This window comes from Bipolaris oryzae (genome assembly GCF_000523455.1).
Source record: "Bipolaris oryzae ATCC 44560 unplaced genomic scaffold scaffold_108, whole genome shotgun sequence".
Lineage (NCBI taxonomy): Eukaryota > Fungi > Ascomycota > Dothideomycetes > Pleosporales > Pleosporaceae > Bipolaris > Bipolaris oryzae.
The window spans coordinates 35,577-54,486 of record NW_006911384.1 but is presented as its reverse complement, the minus strand read 5'-3'; the positions used below and the strand labels follow the sequence as shown (position 1 = coordinate 54,486).

General features: G+C 52.6%; 5 protein-coding genes across 5 annotated transcripts; 4 read left to right on the top strand and 1 right to left on the bottom strand.

Moving 5' to 3' along the window:
- Positions 1 to 1,447: 1,447 nt before the first annotated feature.
- COCMIDRAFT_7036 (uncharacterized protein) lies at positions 1,448 to 5,330 on the top strand (the record flags this gene model as incomplete). The annotated part of the gene is made up of 2 exons (XM_007691744.1): positions 1,448 to 4,466; positions 4,516 to 5,330. 2 exons carry the CDS (start codon positions 1,448 to 1,450, stop codon positions 5,328 to 5,330), a joined length of 3,834 nt encoding a protein of 1,277 aa, XP_007689934.1.
- A 1,412-nt stretch (positions 5,331 to 6,742) lies between these two features.
- Positions 6,743 to 9,564, top strand: COCMIDRAFT_38536 (uncharacterized protein; the record flags this gene model as incomplete). The annotated part of the gene is made up of 4 exons (XM_007691755.1): positions 6,743 to 7,503; positions 7,554 to 7,811; positions 7,860 to 9,378; positions 9,436 to 9,564. The coding sequence occupies 4 exons, from the start codon at positions 6,743 to 6,745 to the stop codon at positions 9,562 to 9,564; spliced, it is 2,667 nt and encodes an 888-aa protein (XP_007689945.1).
- A 361-nt stretch (positions 9,565 to 9,925) lies between these two features.
- Positions 9,926 to 12,362, top strand: COCMIDRAFT_38535 (glycosyltransferase family 66 protein; the record flags this gene model as incomplete). The annotated part of the gene is made up of 4 exons (XM_007691754.1): positions 9,926 to 10,082; positions 10,152 to 10,232; positions 10,293 to 12,039; positions 12,092 to 12,362. The coding sequence occupies 4 exons, from the start codon at positions 9,926 to 9,928 to the stop codon at positions 12,360 to 12,362; spliced, it is 2,256 nt and encodes a 751-aa protein (XP_007689944.1).
- Positions 12,363 to 12,798: 436 nt separating this feature from the next.
- COCMIDRAFT_100541 (uncharacterized protein) lies at positions 12,799 to 15,278 on the top strand (the record flags this gene model as incomplete). Its single annotated transcript, XM_007691762.1, has 2 exons — positions 12,799 to 12,942; positions 13,059 to 15,278. The coding sequence occupies 2 exons, from the start codon at positions 12,799 to 12,801 to the stop codon at positions 15,276 to 15,278; spliced, it is 2,364 nt and encodes a 787-aa protein (XP_007689952.1).
- A 230-nt stretch (positions 15,279 to 15,508) lies between these two features.
- Positions 15,509 to 17,630, bottom strand: COCMIDRAFT_38533 (uncharacterized protein; the record flags this gene model as incomplete). Its single annotated transcript, XM_007691753.1, has 2 exons — positions 15,509 to 16,935; positions 17,624 to 17,630. 2 exons carry the CDS (start codon positions 17,628 to 17,630, stop codon positions 15,509 to 15,511), a joined length of 1,434 nt encoding a protein of 477 aa, XP_007689943.1.
- Positions 17,631 to 18,910: the final 1,280 nt, after the last annotated feature.

Sequence of the window (18,910 nt, the reverse complement as noted above, 5' to 3'; positions counted from 1 at the left end):
ACTACAGCAGTGCGCAGTAGTGTACTACACTACTCAAGACAACAGGCCTATGGGTCGGCCGTCTTGCCATACTCCCGACGGGCCCCACCATCAGCCGCTATTCGTTATTCGCCATTCGCTCGACGAAACTGGGGCTCAGTGACGAACTATGTAATACCGCACCCGCTCGCGACGTAGTTTGAGAGGCTTCATGCCCGTGCGTGGCTGATGGCGCCGATGCAATGTCATCGCATCGCGCATCGCAACATGGACATGTGCACGAATCGGCAAGGCAAGACAGCGGCTCAAGACCGTCAACGTGCCACGAGAAGCGTCGGCTGCCATGGCACCCATTGCACATGAGGCCCAATGCTAAGCCAGGCATACCTTTATATAGCACCTGCAGCGGCTGCAGACCCGCTAAGCGCCAGCGTATGCGGGCGGGTAGGTGGGCAGCGTTATGCCGACAGCGCGAAGGTTGACCCGATCGTATGCTCCAAACATACAATGCTGTTCAGAGTGGCGTCCTTGTTGACCGAGGACACAACAGGGCCGCCCGGGACCATACACAGTACCAATTTCTCCATGTGGTTTGAGGCGGAGGCATAGCCACCCGCTCACTCCATAGCCAGCCCCCTGCTCCCGCCTCTGTATAGCATCTGAGGCTGTGCCGTTTGCATCAAGCTTGCCAAGACCCTGTCACGCATCGCCAAATCTGCCTCGAGGCGCCAGTCAAGCTCACAGCTGCTGTCGCATTGTCGCGCTTGTTTTCACCCAACCTGCTTGTTACTCACTGCTTTCCAACCGTCAGGACACCCGACGTCCGCATTGCCTCCAAAACACGGACACAGGCCCGCTTGGCGTGCATCCCCTCTACCCCAGTCTTACCATTTTGGACATCTTGGGGAATCAGCCTTGACCGGCTCCTCTTACTTTCCCACGTTGCTGCGGCTGGCTCCACTGTCTACTTCGAATTTCACCCTGTTTTCACCAACCGACTCTTCGGGGACTTGCCTTGTTCTTTTGGTACTTGCTCGCACTGTCTCCCGACCTGCTCATTCTCCATCTTACACCCGTCCCACCTTGAATTGCCGGCACCGCCTCCAGCCACAACGGCTCCAGAATCCCCTCCTGTACGAGGCAGATCGCCAACCGGTATCAAGGTCCCAGCTGCCTGGCCTCTTTCGCCATCGGTCACGCCGCGACATTTTTCTGTCTCGATTTACCCTACAGTCAATCCATTTGTACGTCTGAAGGCGTTGCGACACTTACCCCTCCTCTTCTGCCATTGTGGTTTCGCATAACTTGGATTGGTAACCCATCAGGCAGCACTATGCCACCCTGAATAGCCATACAGTGTCACGTTACCGCTCCGCACCATCCTGATCATCGCCACCCTTTGTGGATTGCTGCGATCTAATCTACCATTGAGTCAGCCTTTTGGTCGCTCAGCGCAGTCGGACCAACGATGCAGGTCGATACTCATACACAGCCTTTCCTAGATGCTCGCCGCCAGCAACGCCACCTCCAGGATGTGCAGGCTAACGGCTATCATCCCGCACCTACTACCAGCAATTTCCTAATGCCGGAAGCGCAAGGCACATTTACCTTCTCTGCGGAACCCACATCCATGGTATACGATGCACCCATGGCCTCGTCCGCTACTCCTGGGCAAGAGTCCATTCTCACACCCAATATTGGTTCTTCCCTCGACTCGTCATTACACCCAGACATGTCATACCCACCGCCAAATATCTACAACCTGTCGCAAAACTACCACCTTTCTCCAAGCTCCTACTACGCAAATGGCCAAAACATCTCGCCTGAACAGTCAGCAGAACAGTTCAGCTCTGAAACTGGATACACAAGCGACCCCAACTATCAAGATCTCAGCACATGCCCGACACCCAACTTCAGTGGACAAATCCTTGATGAATTTTCTGCTCTCAATTTCGCCGACAACAGTGCGACCAGTAATTTTCCGTCCTTCCAAGGAAATGTTGACATGTCGACCCTGACCACTGGTTCGCTAAACGTGTACAATGCTCAGCCAGCAATGACTCATTCCTACACTTCGCTGGATCCGCGCCAGCAGTTACTATCACCAAGTGCGACCAACAACTCTAGCCCGGCATTGGGCGATGAGAGCTCCACGTTCACTTCGACGCAGTATACTGGAAACACATCAACGCCACCGAACCATGCGAGCCACCTGCAGCACACAACACCAACGAAACAAATACAGAGTCCAGCATTGACAAACAGTCCTGGTAACGTGCCACCGGTCAACATTCAGTCCCTTACACGCCAATTGACAAGTCCTATCGTACGCGTTGAAAATTATAGCAGTAGCAGAGAAGGGTCGCCTTCGCGTTCAGACCGTAGCCGATCTATTGGCAGACTGAGCTTCAGTAGCCGCCATTCCGGGAATCATTTATCCCCCTACGTACATAATGATGTCTCGGAGAATGAGTCAGAAACACAAGAACGAACGTATATCCAGCCAATGATTAATAGGCCGGAGCGTAACGACGATGGGTCATGGCTGGCAGCGGGAGCATCTGGTCAAACAGGCCTTAGTCCTGACGACCGCCTGAAGATGGGAGATGCGTGGATCCCTAGCATTGAGGAGATTGCCGAACAGCGATCCAAGGAAGAAAAGAAGCTAGAAGTGCAGGAGTGGCTTACCAAAAGCGAGGTTGGGAGCGAAGCAGGCGATGTGGCACCCGCAAACAATCTGCTCAAGCCAATGACCGGCAGGCGTCGAGCAAAGAGTCACAACGATATCCAACGACAGGCTTTGTCTAGCAGCTTTGGTCTCGGCGTCAACACAGGTTTTGATCACATTGACGATACAGGTATACCCGGGCCGGGAGTATACATTGACGAGCGAAGCGACTTCGGCGACTACGACTACGAAGATGATGAGTCTATAGAGCCCGAGTCTCCTCCTGCCGTTATCGATTTCGGTACAAATCACGTCGAGAACTCATATTTCCCGCCTATTCATGAGATAGATTTGAATGCCAGTGCCATCGTGAAACCATGGGTCGATGTACCTTCGGTGGCACCGCAACCATCAAGCTCTGGCCGCTACCAGCCACCTACTTCGAATGCTGCTATGATGCGATTCCGATTACGAGCAAAAGACATTGAGCAAGCTTCCCTGGCCGCTACAGTGGGATCACGTCGTCTTAGTGAATCTGATATTGGTAGTCTTCGCGCTTCACCCGGCGTCGCAAAATTGATCGAACCCGACCCTAAAAGGAGTAAAGAACGCCAACGCCGACCCAGTTTCCTCGAAACCATTCTCCCCAAGCGGGCGCCAAGCAGTCTACTGAAACGCAAGAGCAGCATCCCTGTGCAACAGTCTGACGCATCCTCAGACAAGTCAAAGGAACCTGTCATGGAGAAACCCAAGCGTATGAGTAGTTGGGGTCGTCCCAAATCACCACGAGTAGATACCAATCTCAGCAGTCACAGCAAAGAATCCGGCGCATTGAGCTCTACGGGCTTGACTGTAGCCCCAGCGGGACCATGGTATAAAGGAGGACCTAGGAGCGTCATCAAACGCAGTAGAAGCAGAAGTGACATTGGCAAGTCACCTGGTCTTGCAGAGCTAATGACACAGCACGGAGGCCCTCCAATGCCCATGCTCGCCTCCCCTCTTGCAGATACAGAGGCCATGAAGTCCTCTGCACAGCCAAGTCCAGCTGGAGATGACGATGATGACGATCACGATCCAGTGACAATGGACCTAACGGTTCGCACCGATCCAATCATCCCAACGTATGAGGGCTTCAGGACAAACACGCGACAGCTCAACCCACGCCTTGATGACTTTATGGTTGAGCGTATTACTCAAGAGCAAATGCGGAGATACAAGCGGTTGTTGGAATTCAAGGTGAAGCACTTGAATGCCGTACAGAGCAAAAAGTGCCCATCAGGCGGCTTTTGTACGGACTTGGGCGGAGAAGCAAAATTGCTTCCTCCACGAACAGGAGCGAAGGATGCTGATGCTCCGTTCATTGGTTTCCAGGTTACTGCCCCTGGCTCTTCTGATGATGATGGCGAGCACATGGTAGAGGGAAATATTGCCCCTGCTGCATTCCCATCGGGGGTGCCTCTTCCTCCAGTCAAACGCCTTCCTGCTGAGTTTGAATGCCCACTATGTTTTAAGGTGAAGAAATTCTACAAGCCTTCCGATTGGACTAAACATGTACATGAAGATGTGCAGCCCTTCACATGTACCTTTCCAAATTGTGGGGAGCCAAAGTCATTCAAGCGCAAAGCTGACTGGGTTCGCCACGAGAATGAGCGGCATCGTCAGCTTGAGAACTGGACATGCCAAATCTCTGACTGTAACCATGTCTGTTATCGTAAAGACAATTTTGTACAACATCTTGTTCGCGAGCACAAGATTGCCGAGCCGCGACAACGTACAGGTCGAGCTGGCAACAAAGAGGCCCCAACAGCCAACGATCAAGGTAAGGCAGGTATCAGGCCACATTACAACGGTTACTAACGCTTGGGTAGAAGACATTTGGACCATTGTTGAAAACTGTCGACGCGATACTGTAAAGCAGCCAAAGGATGAGCCATGTCGATTCTGTGGCAACATTTGCAATAGCTGGAAAAAGTTGACTGTGCACCTAGCCAAGCATATGGAGCAGATCAGCATGCCCATCCTTCCTCTTGTGAACCAGAAGCAGCTCAACGCCGACAGCATCATCAGTCCCATCGTAGAACTTCCAGAAAGCCGGAAGCTGTCCATCGCCTCTGCCCGCTCACCCATGGACAACACTCTACGATACAATCCCAGTTCGATATATGCGCCTGGAATTGGCCCACAGAGTCTCTATTCTCACGATATGAAGCCACAGGTGGCATCTACTACAATGCAGACATATCCGCCTCCACAAATGGTCCCGCCATCAAATCACGTCAACGAATATACGAATTTTGTCGGTAACAATACTGGAGGCTATTCCAGCCAGACTCATCCCGGGCTTCAGTTTCCCCCAAAGCCCCACAATGGCTATTCCAATGTACTGCAGATTCCTAATCAATCGTACCAACACGGCAACATGCAGGGCGGAGTACAGCAATACGGTATGACTCCTATGAGCACTGTCCAGCAGCAACAGGCCATGTACACAGACTCTCCGGTTGATACGAATACCACGCCGTTTCCTTCCTACTACCCGCAAGACCCTCAGGGACTGACGACTGAGGTGCCTGGCATGGGTTTCGATAGCGGCAACGAAATACACTACCAGCAGGGCAGCACTTATCCCGCTATGTCGTACCCGACGACACAACACAACTATGATTACTCGCAGCCGCAATAGAGGTTATGGTTGGGATTTGAAGGGCGTTTGTGTTTTGACGGCTCTGATTTCAGCTTAGAGAGGTATTTTCTTGGGGGTTTGTTTTTGATAATGATTTTTTACGATATCCATTCGTGCACTGGAAGGTAGAGTTGTGTTATCAAGCGAATTGGTCTTGAACGTGTGGAGATAGCTACTGTCCCTGTTTGTTTAGACGAGCTGCTATGTAGAGTAGGATAATGGCACAATATGTAGTAAGCTCGAATGGCTCCTAGACGTACACGGTTCGATCCCACTGCACTACGTGGGACCGTCTTCCTTTGGAACTCGTGACGATTGAGTGTTTGTAGCGGGTGGCCTGCACAGCGCAAATATGGAAAGAGAGCCGCAACCAAGCGGGCTCATATCGCATTCTCACTTGTGCAGGACGCCACGGCGCTGTGTCCAACACCATGACCACGGCCGTATGCACAGCGAAGCGGCAGAGTCCTCTGTGCTCAAACATGGCGATTAATCTATCAAGGCTACCCATCCCCCATGCGTGTGGTCCCACGCATCAGAGCGGCATGCAACATCCGCGCTGTCGCCCGGTCGGAATCTCACCAAGTGATTGGCTGAAGCAGTTGGAGGACCTCTCTCAACACAGGCAGGTTGACACAGCCCCCCACCACCCCCGGCGGGCATTGAGTCCTCCATCTGCAACTCGCACAGACGCTTGAGTGGTGCATACGATTCGCGCTAAGTGACGCTGCAGGAGGCAGAAGAGGGCAAAAGAGGGCAACGGTTGCCTTGGAGGAGCCGATGGGAGGCCGCCCATAGTATCGTCACCATCTCCGTCATCATCGCACCGCCATGACTTGCTGATTGCGATAACCGTGGCCATGGGACGGAGCTACAGCGTCGCCCATTAATTTTAGAATCCCAGTCGAATCGGCATTTCTGTGCATCCTTCCTGACACGGCGCCACGAGGGGGAATCGGCGTCCCGGTGTGCAAGCCTGCCTATTCCTTCCTTCTCCTTACCGGTATACCAGTAGGCGGTGCAGGCCCGTGCACTAGGAGTTCGAAACGGAGGACCTCTGGGGCACCAAGACGTCTCTTGCACCACCTTGTTGGATAGTGCAGAAGATTGAGGGGCGGTCGAGTGGCGTGCTGCATTTACTAATGCGCACACCCGTGCCTTTTCTCCTTTACGAAGTTTTGCGTACTGCGTACTTTCAGGCAAGCCTCGGGCCGCTCCAGTAGGCTGAACACCTGGATTGAGGTATGTTTTGGATCCGGTTTGACGAGGCCTTCTATGTTGTCTATGCATGTTCTTCAAGTTTATACCCTTTGGTTCAACACCGTCCCATTTGCTCCAAGGAGCGGCCAACTAAGAGGCAACACGTCGATGCCTCAGACAACCATTCAGCAGGCTGACTCGTGGTAGCAGAAATGTCCCAATACTACCCTGACAGAAGCTACCAGCAGCCCTTCGACTCTGCTTTCGGCCATATAGAACCTCGCTACAATGGTTCAGTACCTCGACTTCACATCAGCACTGCAGAACAGACAGAGCCATGGAATCTGTCACAGCGCCCACGAAGCGTGCAAGATATGAGAGAGCAGGCATACAGCCCAGCTACGTCGGTACATACCACCAAAACTACTCCCGGCCCGATGCTAGCAGAGCGAATGATCTATCATCAGTCAGATCTGTCTGCAGCACACAACAGTCTCAGTCTCGGTCTACAGAGTAGCTCATCTTTGCTCACTCCCAGCTATGGTTCCTCTACATTCAACCCAACTACACAAGAAGATTCATGGAGTTTTTTCAATCTCCGAAGTACTGGAAATAGACAGGCACGCCATGTATCACGCCATTCTAATGTTGAATCGCCGCGCTATCCTCGCAGTGGACTTCATGGTAAAGGTGTTGTGCCTTCTGATGAAGGCTACTTCTCAGTCCAAACAAGCCAATCAGCACTCGGTAACGAGGCTGACTGCTCGAGCCGAAGTTTGCCAATAGATTTCTACAGCCGAATTGAAAACATGAATGTCGAATCTGTGGCTAGTATTCCAACGGGAGTGTCAACTCTACCCTCGGATCAAAGATCTCGTGTTAGCAGCACGCGTAGCCGTAAATCAACAAGCAAATCAATCAAGTGTGATCAGGCTGGATGTGATGAGATATTCAAATGTAAATCCGAGTACAAGTGAGTATGTTTCGGCTCTATAATTACCGACAGTGCTGAATTCTGAACAGGAAGCATCAGCTCAAACATGACAAGCCATTCACTTGTGACGTACCCGAATGCAAAAGGGCTTCCCAAGGATTTACCACATCAAACGATCTTGATCGACACAAGAAGAGTGTTCACCAAATAGACTTCAACAGCAGATCTTATAGGTGTGTAGGCAAAAACTGTAAGAATAAGGAAAAGATATGGCCACGTCTGGACAATTTCAAACAGCATGTTCAACGAATGCATCCAGACGAAGATGAAACGGAAGTGATTGAGAGGTAGTGCTCTGTGTTCAGATGTTTGATATGGAAAGCTAACGTTGGTAGATCGAAGCTGAACCCTGAAAAGCGACCCTCTTTGATGAATCAGGAGCCTGTGAATGCACACATGGACGCCAACTTTGTTTTGACTGGCATGGATAAGTCCTTCCCACTCAGTCCAACGACGGGTAATTCATCTCCCCTTGACCTTTCAATGAAACGAGACCATGAGCGCTGGCCGTCACTCGATCTGAGCCTAAGCCCTACCAAGGATGAACATCAAACAATTCATTTTTCAGGAGACAATTCTTTTGCAGCTCAACCTGCACATATTCCTGGACAGCGTCGTGGCCAACGCCGAGCACCTGGGTTGTCATTAGCTCAGCAAACACAAATTCCTCTCCCCTCCGATGTGTCCACAGATACTCCACCAAGAGAAAGGATTCCGCAGGCTCCTCTATCTGATATGAATTACGGGTTCTCTAATGCACCTCAGACAAAGGCTGAGCAACAACGAATGGCACAGAGGAAGCCTGCTGCTATGTCTTCCCCTTCTGCTTCTGTAGAGATTGGTCATATCTTGAACATCCTACACCAAGCGAGTGGTTCAGCAAAACGAGTTGAACAATTAGCTGAAAACGTACAGCCAGATTCGGACACCCAATCTGATACGGATACAGTAGTCTTGACTAGACATGATGCTTTGCAAATACTCAAGTTTATCACACAGAGCACAGACATTTCTCAGGCGGCGCCGTGTAAGACTGAAAAAATCCCGACAACAGGGCTGAGGGTCTGTCCGCGTCCTAATTGTGGGTATGCCGTTAATCGGGATTGTGATTTGCGTAAACACATGAAACGGCATGAGAAGCCTTATGGCTGCACGTATCCAAGGTGCCATAAGCGCTTTGGTGCGAAATCAGATTGGAAACGCCACGAAAACAGCCAACACTTCCAGCCCGAGGTATTTCGATGTGCTTTTGAGCTATCGCCCGGTGCGATTTGTGGAGTGTATTCGCCTCAAAAGGAAGCATTCGAAATCCACTTGAAGACACATGGCGTTTCTTCTCCCGAAGCTACGGGGATTCTGAACACACGCAGCAAGATTGGAAAGAATTGTCAAGGGTCCTTTTGGTGTGGCTTTTGCAAAGCTATCATTGAGCTCAAGACGAAGCTCAATGCAGCGTGGGACGAACGGTTCGATCACATAGCAGAGCACTTGGAACAAGACAGTAACAAAAAGAGCATTGAAGAGTGGATATGTGTTGAGCAGAACAAAAGCAAGAAGGAGTTACTCGAGGAGAGGAATCGAAACGATGACGAAGATGAAGAGAGGCGAAAAAACAACGACTTCGCATCTCTTAGAGGGGAACGTGATTGCGATGATCCGCTTCTACATCCGCCTTCCCCACTAGAACACGGACCTTGGACCCCGACATCGACCGGTGCAGGCTTATCGCAATCATTACCCCCATATTCTGGTAATGAGGGTAACAGAAAGCGATCTGCACCTAACCATGCTGATGACCTGGATCCAAGGAGCAAGCAAAAGAGGAGAGTGAACACTAATACGACCAGGTATTGTGTATGTCCATGGCACACCACGTCCATACTCTGTCGATGATGGCTAATTGTAGAACAGTGCTCTTGTCAAGGCGGACCATGCAACTCACTTCAGCCTTCGTGCCTAGATTGTAACCATGTACTATGTTGGAATTGTAAGTTGATTACAGAGGAGTTTGCAATGGTGGATTCAATGGAACTTTATTAGCGGTGTTGGGCAGGGGTCCGGATATTGATTTGCGGCGCTTGATTCCCCCTCAAAAACGATGGATAGATCTCTTTGATTGATCTTTGTTCTTCTCTTCTCTATTCAAATACCAAACTTTCAAGTCGCCTGCTGCTTTGACTTAGCCAAGTGGCTCATGGTTTATAATCAAGGGCAACGGGGGGCATGCGGAGCTGTCAGGATAGGATGGGCGATGACATGCGTGTCGGCGAAACAAAGTGCCGAGGCGCGGAGTTGGAAACGTGTGCTCTATCACGGTAGCTCTCATCGTTGACGCGGCCCATTGCGACCACCAAAACCACTCCTTGACCTCTCTCTTTTCTTTCTGCTTTCACCTGCAAACATGGCTGCCGCCGTAGACGACGGGCAGTTCCTCAAGCAGGCGACTGGCCGAAACACTCGAGGCTTGCTACGAGTGATTATCCTGTGCCTGATTGCGGGTGCGGCCGTGAGCAGCCGTCTGTTCTCAGTGATTCGCTTTGAGAGCATCATCCACGAATGTCAGTAGTGATGCAATTAGCATGCCACCCGGACAATTGCATCGAATCTGGGCTGACCAATTGACACAGTCGATCCCTGGTTCAATTTCAGGGCAACAAAGTACCTCGTTCAGCATGGCTTCTACAGCTTCTGGGACTGGTTCGACGACCGTATGCTCCTCTCCGCCCTGCTAGTAAATCAGGACAGCCCCGACTGACATAACATCACAGGAACATGGCACCCGCTGGGCCGAGTTACTGGCGGCACTCTCTATCCCGGATTGATGGTCACCAGCGGCGTCATCTACCACTTCCTCCGCGCCATTGCCCTCCCCGTCGACATTCGTAACATCTGCGTCCTTCTGGCCCCCGCATTCTCCGGCCTCACTGCGCTCGCCACATATCTCCTGACTTCAGAGATGGTACCCTCGCCCTCGGCTGGTCTGCTTGCGGCTGCCTTCATGGGCATCTCACCCGGTTACATTTCGCGATCGGTGGCCGGAAGTTACGACAACGAGGCCATTGCCATCTTCCTGCTTGTCTTCACCTTTTTCCTGTGGATTAAGGCTGTCAAGATCGGTTCCATATTCTGGGGTGCCTTGACTGCCCTGTTCTACGGATACATGGTGTCGGCGTGGGGTGGATACGTCTTCATCACAAACTTGTTGCCTCTGCACGCTTTCGTCCTCATCTGCATGGGACGATACAGCCCGAGACTGTACGTCAGCTACACTTCGTGGTACGCCCTGGGCACGCTTGCGAGTATGCAGATTCCCTTTGTCGGTTTCCTGCCCATCCGCAGTAGCGAGCACATGTCGGCTCTTGGTGTCTTTGGTCTCCTCCAGCTTGTCGCATTCGTCGACTGGGTCCGCGCACAGCTTCCAGGCAAGCAGTTCCAGACGCTTCTTCGCGCACTGGTTCTGGGTGTCTTCGTCATTGGCGTCGGAGGTCTGGTGCTTTTGACCGTCTCGGGTGTCATCGCGCCTTGGACTGGCCGTTTCTACTCCCTCTGGGACACTGGATACGCCAAGATCCACATTCCCATTATCGCCTCCGTCTCCGAACACCAGCCTACCGCTTGGCCCGCGTTCTTCTTCGATCTCAACATGATGATCTGGCTCTTCCCTGCTGGTGTCTACCTGTGCTTCCGCACTTTGACCGACGAGCAAGTCTTCATCGTCATCTACGCTGTCCTTGCCAGTTACTTCGCTGGTGTCATGGTCCGTCTCATGCTTACTCTGACTCCCATTGTTTGTGTTGCATCTGCCATTGCCTTTTCCCAGATCCTTGACACCTTCCTGGACGCCAAGACGCCTAAGCCCAAGACCGAGAAGGAGAGTGCCGACGCGGCTTCAGTTGCAGCAGCAGCAGTGCTCCCAGACGGCCTCCGATCGACCCGTAGCCCCTTGGTTGGTATTTACTCATATGCCTCCAAGCTCACTGTCGTCGGTTCTTCCGCCATCTACCTTGTGCTTTTCGTTATGCACTGCACGTGGGTTACCTCAAATGCCTATTCGTCGCCCTCAGTCGTGCTCGCATCCCGCACGCCCGATGGCCACCAACACATTATTGATGATTACCGTGAGGCGTACTACTGGCTCAGGCAAAACACTCCCCAAGATGCAAAGGTCATGGCGTGGTGGGATTATGGCTATCAAATTGGCGGCATGGCTGACCGCCCCACGCTCGTGGACAACAACACATGGAACAACACGCACATTGCTACCGTTGGTAAGGCTATGAGCTCCAGTGAGGAGGTCAGCTACCCGATCATGCGCCAGCATGAAGTCGACTATGTTTTGGTGGTCTTCGGTGGTCTTCTCGGCTACTCCGGAGACGATATCAACAAGTTCTTGTGGATGGTGAGGATTGCCGAGGGTATTTGGCCAGAGGAGGTCAAAGAGCGCAGCTTCTTCACATCGCGAGGCGAATACCGTGTTGACGAACAAGCTACGCCAGCCATGAAGAACAGCTTGATGTAAGTTTCCCACCTCACGATTTTAAATCTCACATACTGACTGCTTTTCTAGGTACAAGATGTCATACTACAACTACAATGCGCTATTCCCTGCAGGCCAAGCACAGGATCGTGTCCGTAACGCGCGTCTGCCCGCCCAAGGTCCAGAGCTCAGCACCATTGAGGAGGCCTTTACTAGTGAGAACTGGATCATCAGGATTTACAAGGTCAAGGACCTTGACAACTTTGGTCGTGACCACCAAAGCGCAGTTTCCTTTGACAAGGGCCACAAGAAGAAGCGCTCTACAAAGAGGAAGGGTCCCAGGGTACTGAGAGTGGAGTAGGTGGTCCAAAAAATGTAAGAACTTTGATAGATACTTAGTTACTGTATAACATAAGACACTTCTGGCACGATTCGCAGGGCGGGCGTTTGGGAGGAATAAAGAAATATTAGCCACCAGTTTTCCATATAACGAGGTGAATTGTGTCAGTTGGAGTTGGGTCTCAATTGGCATACAAGTTTGTGTTATGAACGCTGTCCTCACCGCACTCTCCTTCACCCCTCATTTTCACTCACCGCGCAGATCAAATTTGATTGGTCATACGCATTTCCATTTGCTCCCATCACTTACTCTAAGTTTCTGCCTAACTCTCTTTCTCCTCTGCTTTGCTGCATCGCACTTTCCGTGCCACGCGGACTTGACTTGCATAAGCTGCAACTGCTCAGCGATCTTTCCTTATTCCTCAACCTGCACGGGTGCACCTACCACGAAGCCCCAGATGGCGAACGACGAACAGAGAAGAGCTTTCGAGTCGTATATGGGCCGCGCGAATAGTGACAACGGGCAAGTTCAGAGTCCAAGTCAGCCTCTTGCTCAGTATCCTGGGTCAGTTGCTCAGCCGGGCAACCCATATCTTTATCAAGTGTAAGTGGATCTCTGTAGTTTAGCACTGGAAATTGGTTAACAAGTGATGTAGAAGTTGTTGTCATGGACTTCGTAGTCTAGTATCACGGAGTATCACTGCTCACACACATCTAGCAATTCCCTGGGCTCGGAGTGCCCCCTGCAGCACCGACACCGCCGCCGGCAGCATCGTCTTCTGTCGCTTCGTTTCCAGGGTACCAAGGTGGATATTCTCAACCCAGCTATGGACTGGGTGTATATGGTTCAAACGGTATTCCGCAGCGTCCGCCGCCACTAGGTGACCCTCAAGCACAGCAACAGCAAGTGCAGCAACAGACGCCAACGGGAAGTGGATTTCAAGGACACGTTCAAGGCTCTGGAAGCTACAGCGCGCAACCCCCGCCCCCCTTGAGCCATAGTGGGTGGCCATACAACCATACAGATAGTGGAATGGCCAGTCACCGCGATGTTCCTGTCACAGGGGCCGTCGTCCCAACATATCGCAGCCACACTCAAGAGGTGGTACGATCAAGTTCGAGACACAGAAGGGAAGAGTATTATTATCATAGCCGTGACCCGGCTCAGACAGCTCAAGCACCGCTAGTAGAAGAAGTGGTCGTGCCAGTTATGCTCTGTCATACCTGCAGTCACTGCGGTCAGATGCGTTCGGCAGGCTACCACCGAAATAACCCAGTCGTCCCTGGCAAACCTTTGGTCTCTACGCCATGTCGCAGATGTAAGAAGAAGCTTGACAACTTATATCGGTCGAGTAGTCGCTATACTCGCATTCGCAAGTGTACAGCCGACGAGCCCTGCGATTGGCCTAGAGAGCCATTCCGAGTCGACGCTGGACAAGATGAGTCTAGAGGTAGGCGAAGAAGTAGAGAGGAGGTTTATGTGAACAGATACTCTCCAAGTCGACCTCGGGTAGTGAGACGCGAGTCCAGCGTAGCACATCTAGGTTTAGGAGCATATCAACAGTCATCAAGAAAGGAACGAGGAGGGAGAAGATCTTCATCTAGTCCTTGCCATTCTACAAGGTACACTGGCGGAGTGTGGCCCCCACCTGACATTGTACGTCTGGAGCCAAGGCAGGCCGATCAGCCGTGCTCTGTACCACTTGGGTCCTCTATAAGCTATGCATCGAAGTCAGAAGAAGTATGGCCTCCTCCAGACATTGTTCGGACCCATTCGTATAGGGACGTGGAGAGAAAATCGCTACGCCGCCAGAGTTCTAGGATTATCGAACTCAGTCCCTCTCCGCCGCCTTCCCGGCCAAAATCAACCAGAGTTGTCTATCGTAGCGATTCGCAAGAACACCGACGTAGAAGTATAAGTAAATCACCTTCTCGCGTCAGATCTCGCGGAGAAAGGCGAAGTGAAGAAGCAGAACCTCGTCTCACATCGCACCCCCTGCCATTTCGAACAGTCATTTCTGACTGCCAACATGCCTCTTTCCACGCATCGGACGAGACCTGTAGCAATGCCGAGTCAATACCTCGCCAAAATCCAGAATCACCAACTTGTAGCATCTTGAAACCCGGTAGCATTGACCATCGCGACACAACGTCTCAACGGAGAGCCAGCGTGCGCGCAAGCGAGCAAAGCGTGCACGTCGAGGTCGGAGGACCACCTCGTGTCCGATTCAGCGGCGAGCGAAGAGAGGAGTTATCAGACCGCGAACCGGCAAGACGATCAAGATACAACGATGAAGACGGGTCCAGCAAAAAGAAGTCTGAGTATTACCAAGATCATTCTCGCGAGCGCGTGCAGTATGAAACCCGACCTCGACCACGCCCAAACCAAGACTTTGAAAAAGTCCGCACGAGGTACTGCTCCCCAGTACGTGACAGAGACTACGAAGAGGAAATCAGAGTGGATAAGCAACGTCGTATCTCTCCCTCCCCTTCTCCTCCGAGAATTAGAAGCAGAGAGTACGAGGAGATTCGCGTTCGACACGTCTCTCCTCTTCCTGTCCGACGCTCATTGCATGATCCGCTGCTCTCTGATTGTGACCCGTCACCACCGCCACCTCCTCCTCTATACCGCCATGTATCCCGCGCAAAGGCACTCGATGATAGACGCTCGGTGGCGTCGCCTTCTCCTCCAACTGCACATTCCAGAGAGGAAGACCACACAGATTGTAGTAGTACGGGCTCGGGGGATGTGACGGTAGTGACGAGGACGTGGAAGGGCATCGATGAAAATGGGCGGCCGGCGACGTTTGTGGAGGAGAGAAGGGAGGTCAAGATGCTTGCGGAAGGGAGTGAGCGGGGTGGTGCTGCGAGGGAGTATAGGGACTTGGGGTATGGCGATCGGGTTAGTAGTGCTGGGAACGTGTGGAGGGATGTTTGAGTATTGAGAGGATGACATGGTGTAATGACACGGATGGCGGGGATTGAAAATGTCGGGACTGAAGACGGGAGTTTATTGTGGTTTAGCTGTATTTCAAGAAGAAGAAAAAAAATGGGTTCATCATGCGTAATTTCGTTTTCCAACAACTGTGTCGAGTCTACTTCGTGAAGAGATAGGAGAAAAAAAAAACGAAACTTAAATACCTACTAACACCCTCTTCTTCTCCCCCATCACACCGTATCCAAAACCCGACTCTGCAACGAACACAAATCGACAATCATAGCTACACCAGCTACCTCTTTGGCACTCTCATCCAACCGCTCCTTGACAAGAGCTTCAGTAGCAGCATCGGCCTCAGCTGCCACCTTAGCCCATGCTGCAGCCTCCTTGGAACCCCCAGCAGCGGGTAACAAGTGGCTTTCGCCGGACAGGCGCACCAGCGCTTCCTGTGCCTCTTGGTCTGCAGCAGCGAGGTGTGCGGCCAGATGGACCGTGCGCTGAGTAAGTGCGCGCTCGCTGGTTGCAATGTGTGCGAGGGGAGAGAGGTAAGGGAGGAGTTTGGATATAGGGTTTGTTGGTTTCGAGGCGACAGAATCTGTATTTGCATTTACTGGTGTTTGTGGAGAGACGGCATTGTTGTTGTTGTTGTTGTTGTTGTTATTATCGTTTGTCGAAGAGTCGCCTTCTGAGTTTGTTGCTGGTGCAGGGTTTTGGAGACTGACATGTGCCTCGAGCAGGTTGGCGCGCGCGGCGGTGTACTTGTCGTAGGAAGCTTGGATCTTTGCTGTTGCTGAGGCACGGTCGATTGCGGAATTGGTCGTGTCGGGCGCAGCGGCTGAAGCGCCGTTCCTGACTGGACGCTTGATGGGTGAGGCGTCTTCCAGGAAAATGCTTTCTTCCTCGAGCTTGGCCAGTTCCCCCTGAATCCAATCTACAAGTTCGTTTCTTGCTTGTTCGAGAGCATAGACTTGTGATTGGAGGGTTGCTGACGGGGCACTGGGTGTTGCGTCCTGTGCTTTTATTTTTGCGGCTTGAGCTCGCTCCATGCTTGCTCGTGCCTCGAGAACTTCTTGCTTCAGTTTGAAAATCGATACCTGGTCGTCTTCAGTCTGGGAGAGATTATCCAGACGCTCTGCAGGGACATCAGGCTGCTCGCCAATTGCGCGTTTGACTAGATCTCGAGGATCTGAGGAGGGCGTGGAAGGCTTTGCACTGAGGAGTTTTTCGAGAGATTCTTGGATGACCTGAAGCTCCGCATGCCGGCGACGTTGCCGCAGTAGAAAAACATAACCTTGGGTGACGTTGTCGTCGTGCTCGGGTTCCGGTTGGGTGGGATTGTCGTCCACGTGACGAGTCCGCAGCTGTTCTAGCGAAGCCTGGAGCTCATTGTGTTTTGCTTGTGCTTTGGCGCGAGCACGAAGCGCTTGAAGGTATTCAAGACGACTATCTTTCAGGCCAGGAGGATTTGTGTTGGCTGCGGACAGGTTCTGGGGACATTCGTGGTTCAGGTGCTGGAGTTGAGTTGATGCACTGACTGGCCGAAGGGTAGATGTCAAGTATTTTGACAGCGTACGTCGAATTCGTAGTGTATCTTGGCGAGAATTGACATAGGCGGACAATGCTCGGTCAACCTCTGAAATCGGGCACGCCGTCTGAGCTGGCATTGGACTCGAGTTTAGTCAAAGCGCCGTAGTGGGGATTGACGTAGTGGTGGAAATGACAGAGAAAGGGGAGAGTACTATCCGAGGGGGTTGTATGTGGCTGAGTGGCCACGACGGCAGCTTTGACCTGTGTCACGATGCTTTTGAACTTGGGTTTGCGGTATTAGGACAACGCAACGACTGGCGGTGGTTAGGCGGGTTGTGAGGCTAGGCCGCAATTGGCTGAGCGTGTCCCACTAGCGCAGATCACGAAAACACGTGCTTTGGGGCTTGGCGCATGTGCATAGAACCATTGCCTGAGCATTGATGGCGGGCAAAAGCATAAACGAAGAAAAAAAAGGCCCGAGTTTTGCTTTTTGGTGGGCGAACGCAGAGGGGGGAATGCAGCTGGGTGGGCAGAGTAAGTAAGGGTCGAGCTAGTCTTCCGGTGGTGCGGTTGCTTTGGCGTGTTCGCTCGTTATTACCAGGAGTGTACACGGTAAGTAAGTATTCACAAATGGGAGAGCTTTCGCTGTCACGCACTACAAGGGCACGTGTTGGGCCATGGAGCACCCTATGCGGACAAGATGGGCAGCAAGAGCTGAGGGCTGACTGTTGTTTTCTAGCACTACACCTAGGCAGGAAAGGCACCGGCGGATGTTCTCAGGGGATGTGATGCGCTTGACGCCGTTGTCACACAAGTGCCCGGCATCGAGTCAGCTATGCGCCATATGTACACAAGTATGAAGCCATGTGGCTGCGGTGTGGCTGCGATGAGGCTGCCTTCACCAGGGTGCTACTCCATCAACCTGTGACCGCGTATGTGTTACATGGAAGCGTGTTAGCGTAGATACAAGGAGACGATAGCGCGTGATGGCCATGGCCCATAAGCTAGACGTGTTTGCAGATGACAGCCCCACACGCGTAGGCTGGTAGAGATAACGCGGTACAGGGACATGTAAGTAAGTAAGAACCATGCCATGCATAGGGCAGGGTGTGATGTCAGACGTCGCTACCACCACCACCACCACCACCACCTCAGGCACGGCGAGGAATGAAATTGAAATTGGCAGCGGAAATGCGGCTTATGGGCAGGCGGAAGCAGAGAGAGAAGAGTGAGGTGAGTAGATACGAGACAGCGGCCCTTTGGACTCGGGAGCTAGTGTGATCAGCAGCAGACAATGTACAGCAGGGCCCGTGACAGGTTCGATGAGGCATTGCTCGGAATTGCTTTGCGTGTTGGAGGCTAGGATATGGCCGTCCGGGTCAATGAGGAGGGGGTCCCTTGGGAGGGGGGCGACGTGCTCTCAGACACGAGGCGGTGGATGATGCAAAAAGTGGACAACGCATCACACCGGGTGCACCAATTGCAGCGAGCAGCGAGGGCAGGCGGCGGGAAAAATTCGACGGCCGGGGGTTGGGTGTGCTGGCGACTAGCAGGTACAGCAGCAGCAGCAGAGCAGCGATGCGAAACAGAGGCACTGGTGGGCTGCAGGGCGAGCGGGCAAGAAGGAGAGGGATAGGATACAGCGGCCAGCGGCTTCTGGCAGGCCCGCTTGGCGCGACAGGGGGTGGGCAGTGAGGCAGCGAGGCATGGACACAGACACAGGCGGTGGGATGCCATGGCATAGGCCTGATGGGCGGTTTATTTCGCTAGGCCCCAAACGAGCATCAACTGCCCTGTCTCGCCTCTCTCCTTTCCCGCCCGCCACCCACCAGCGACCAGTGATACCAACAACCACCGCGGCGGCCAAAAGCAGTCGCGGACATCTTGCGCCCGCCCTCCCGCCCGCCGTTTTCTTTTTCATGCTACATTTCCACACACTGCGAGCCACCAAAAAGTAATCCGGTACCGACGCCAAATAGTTCAGGTCCCTGCGTCTGCACTGTACCGCATCGCACCGCACCGCCCCAGGCCGCGTCGCGCGCCGCCCTCAGTGATTATCTCCCGGGCAGGGGCTCAAAGTAAATACTCCGGCACACCACCCACCC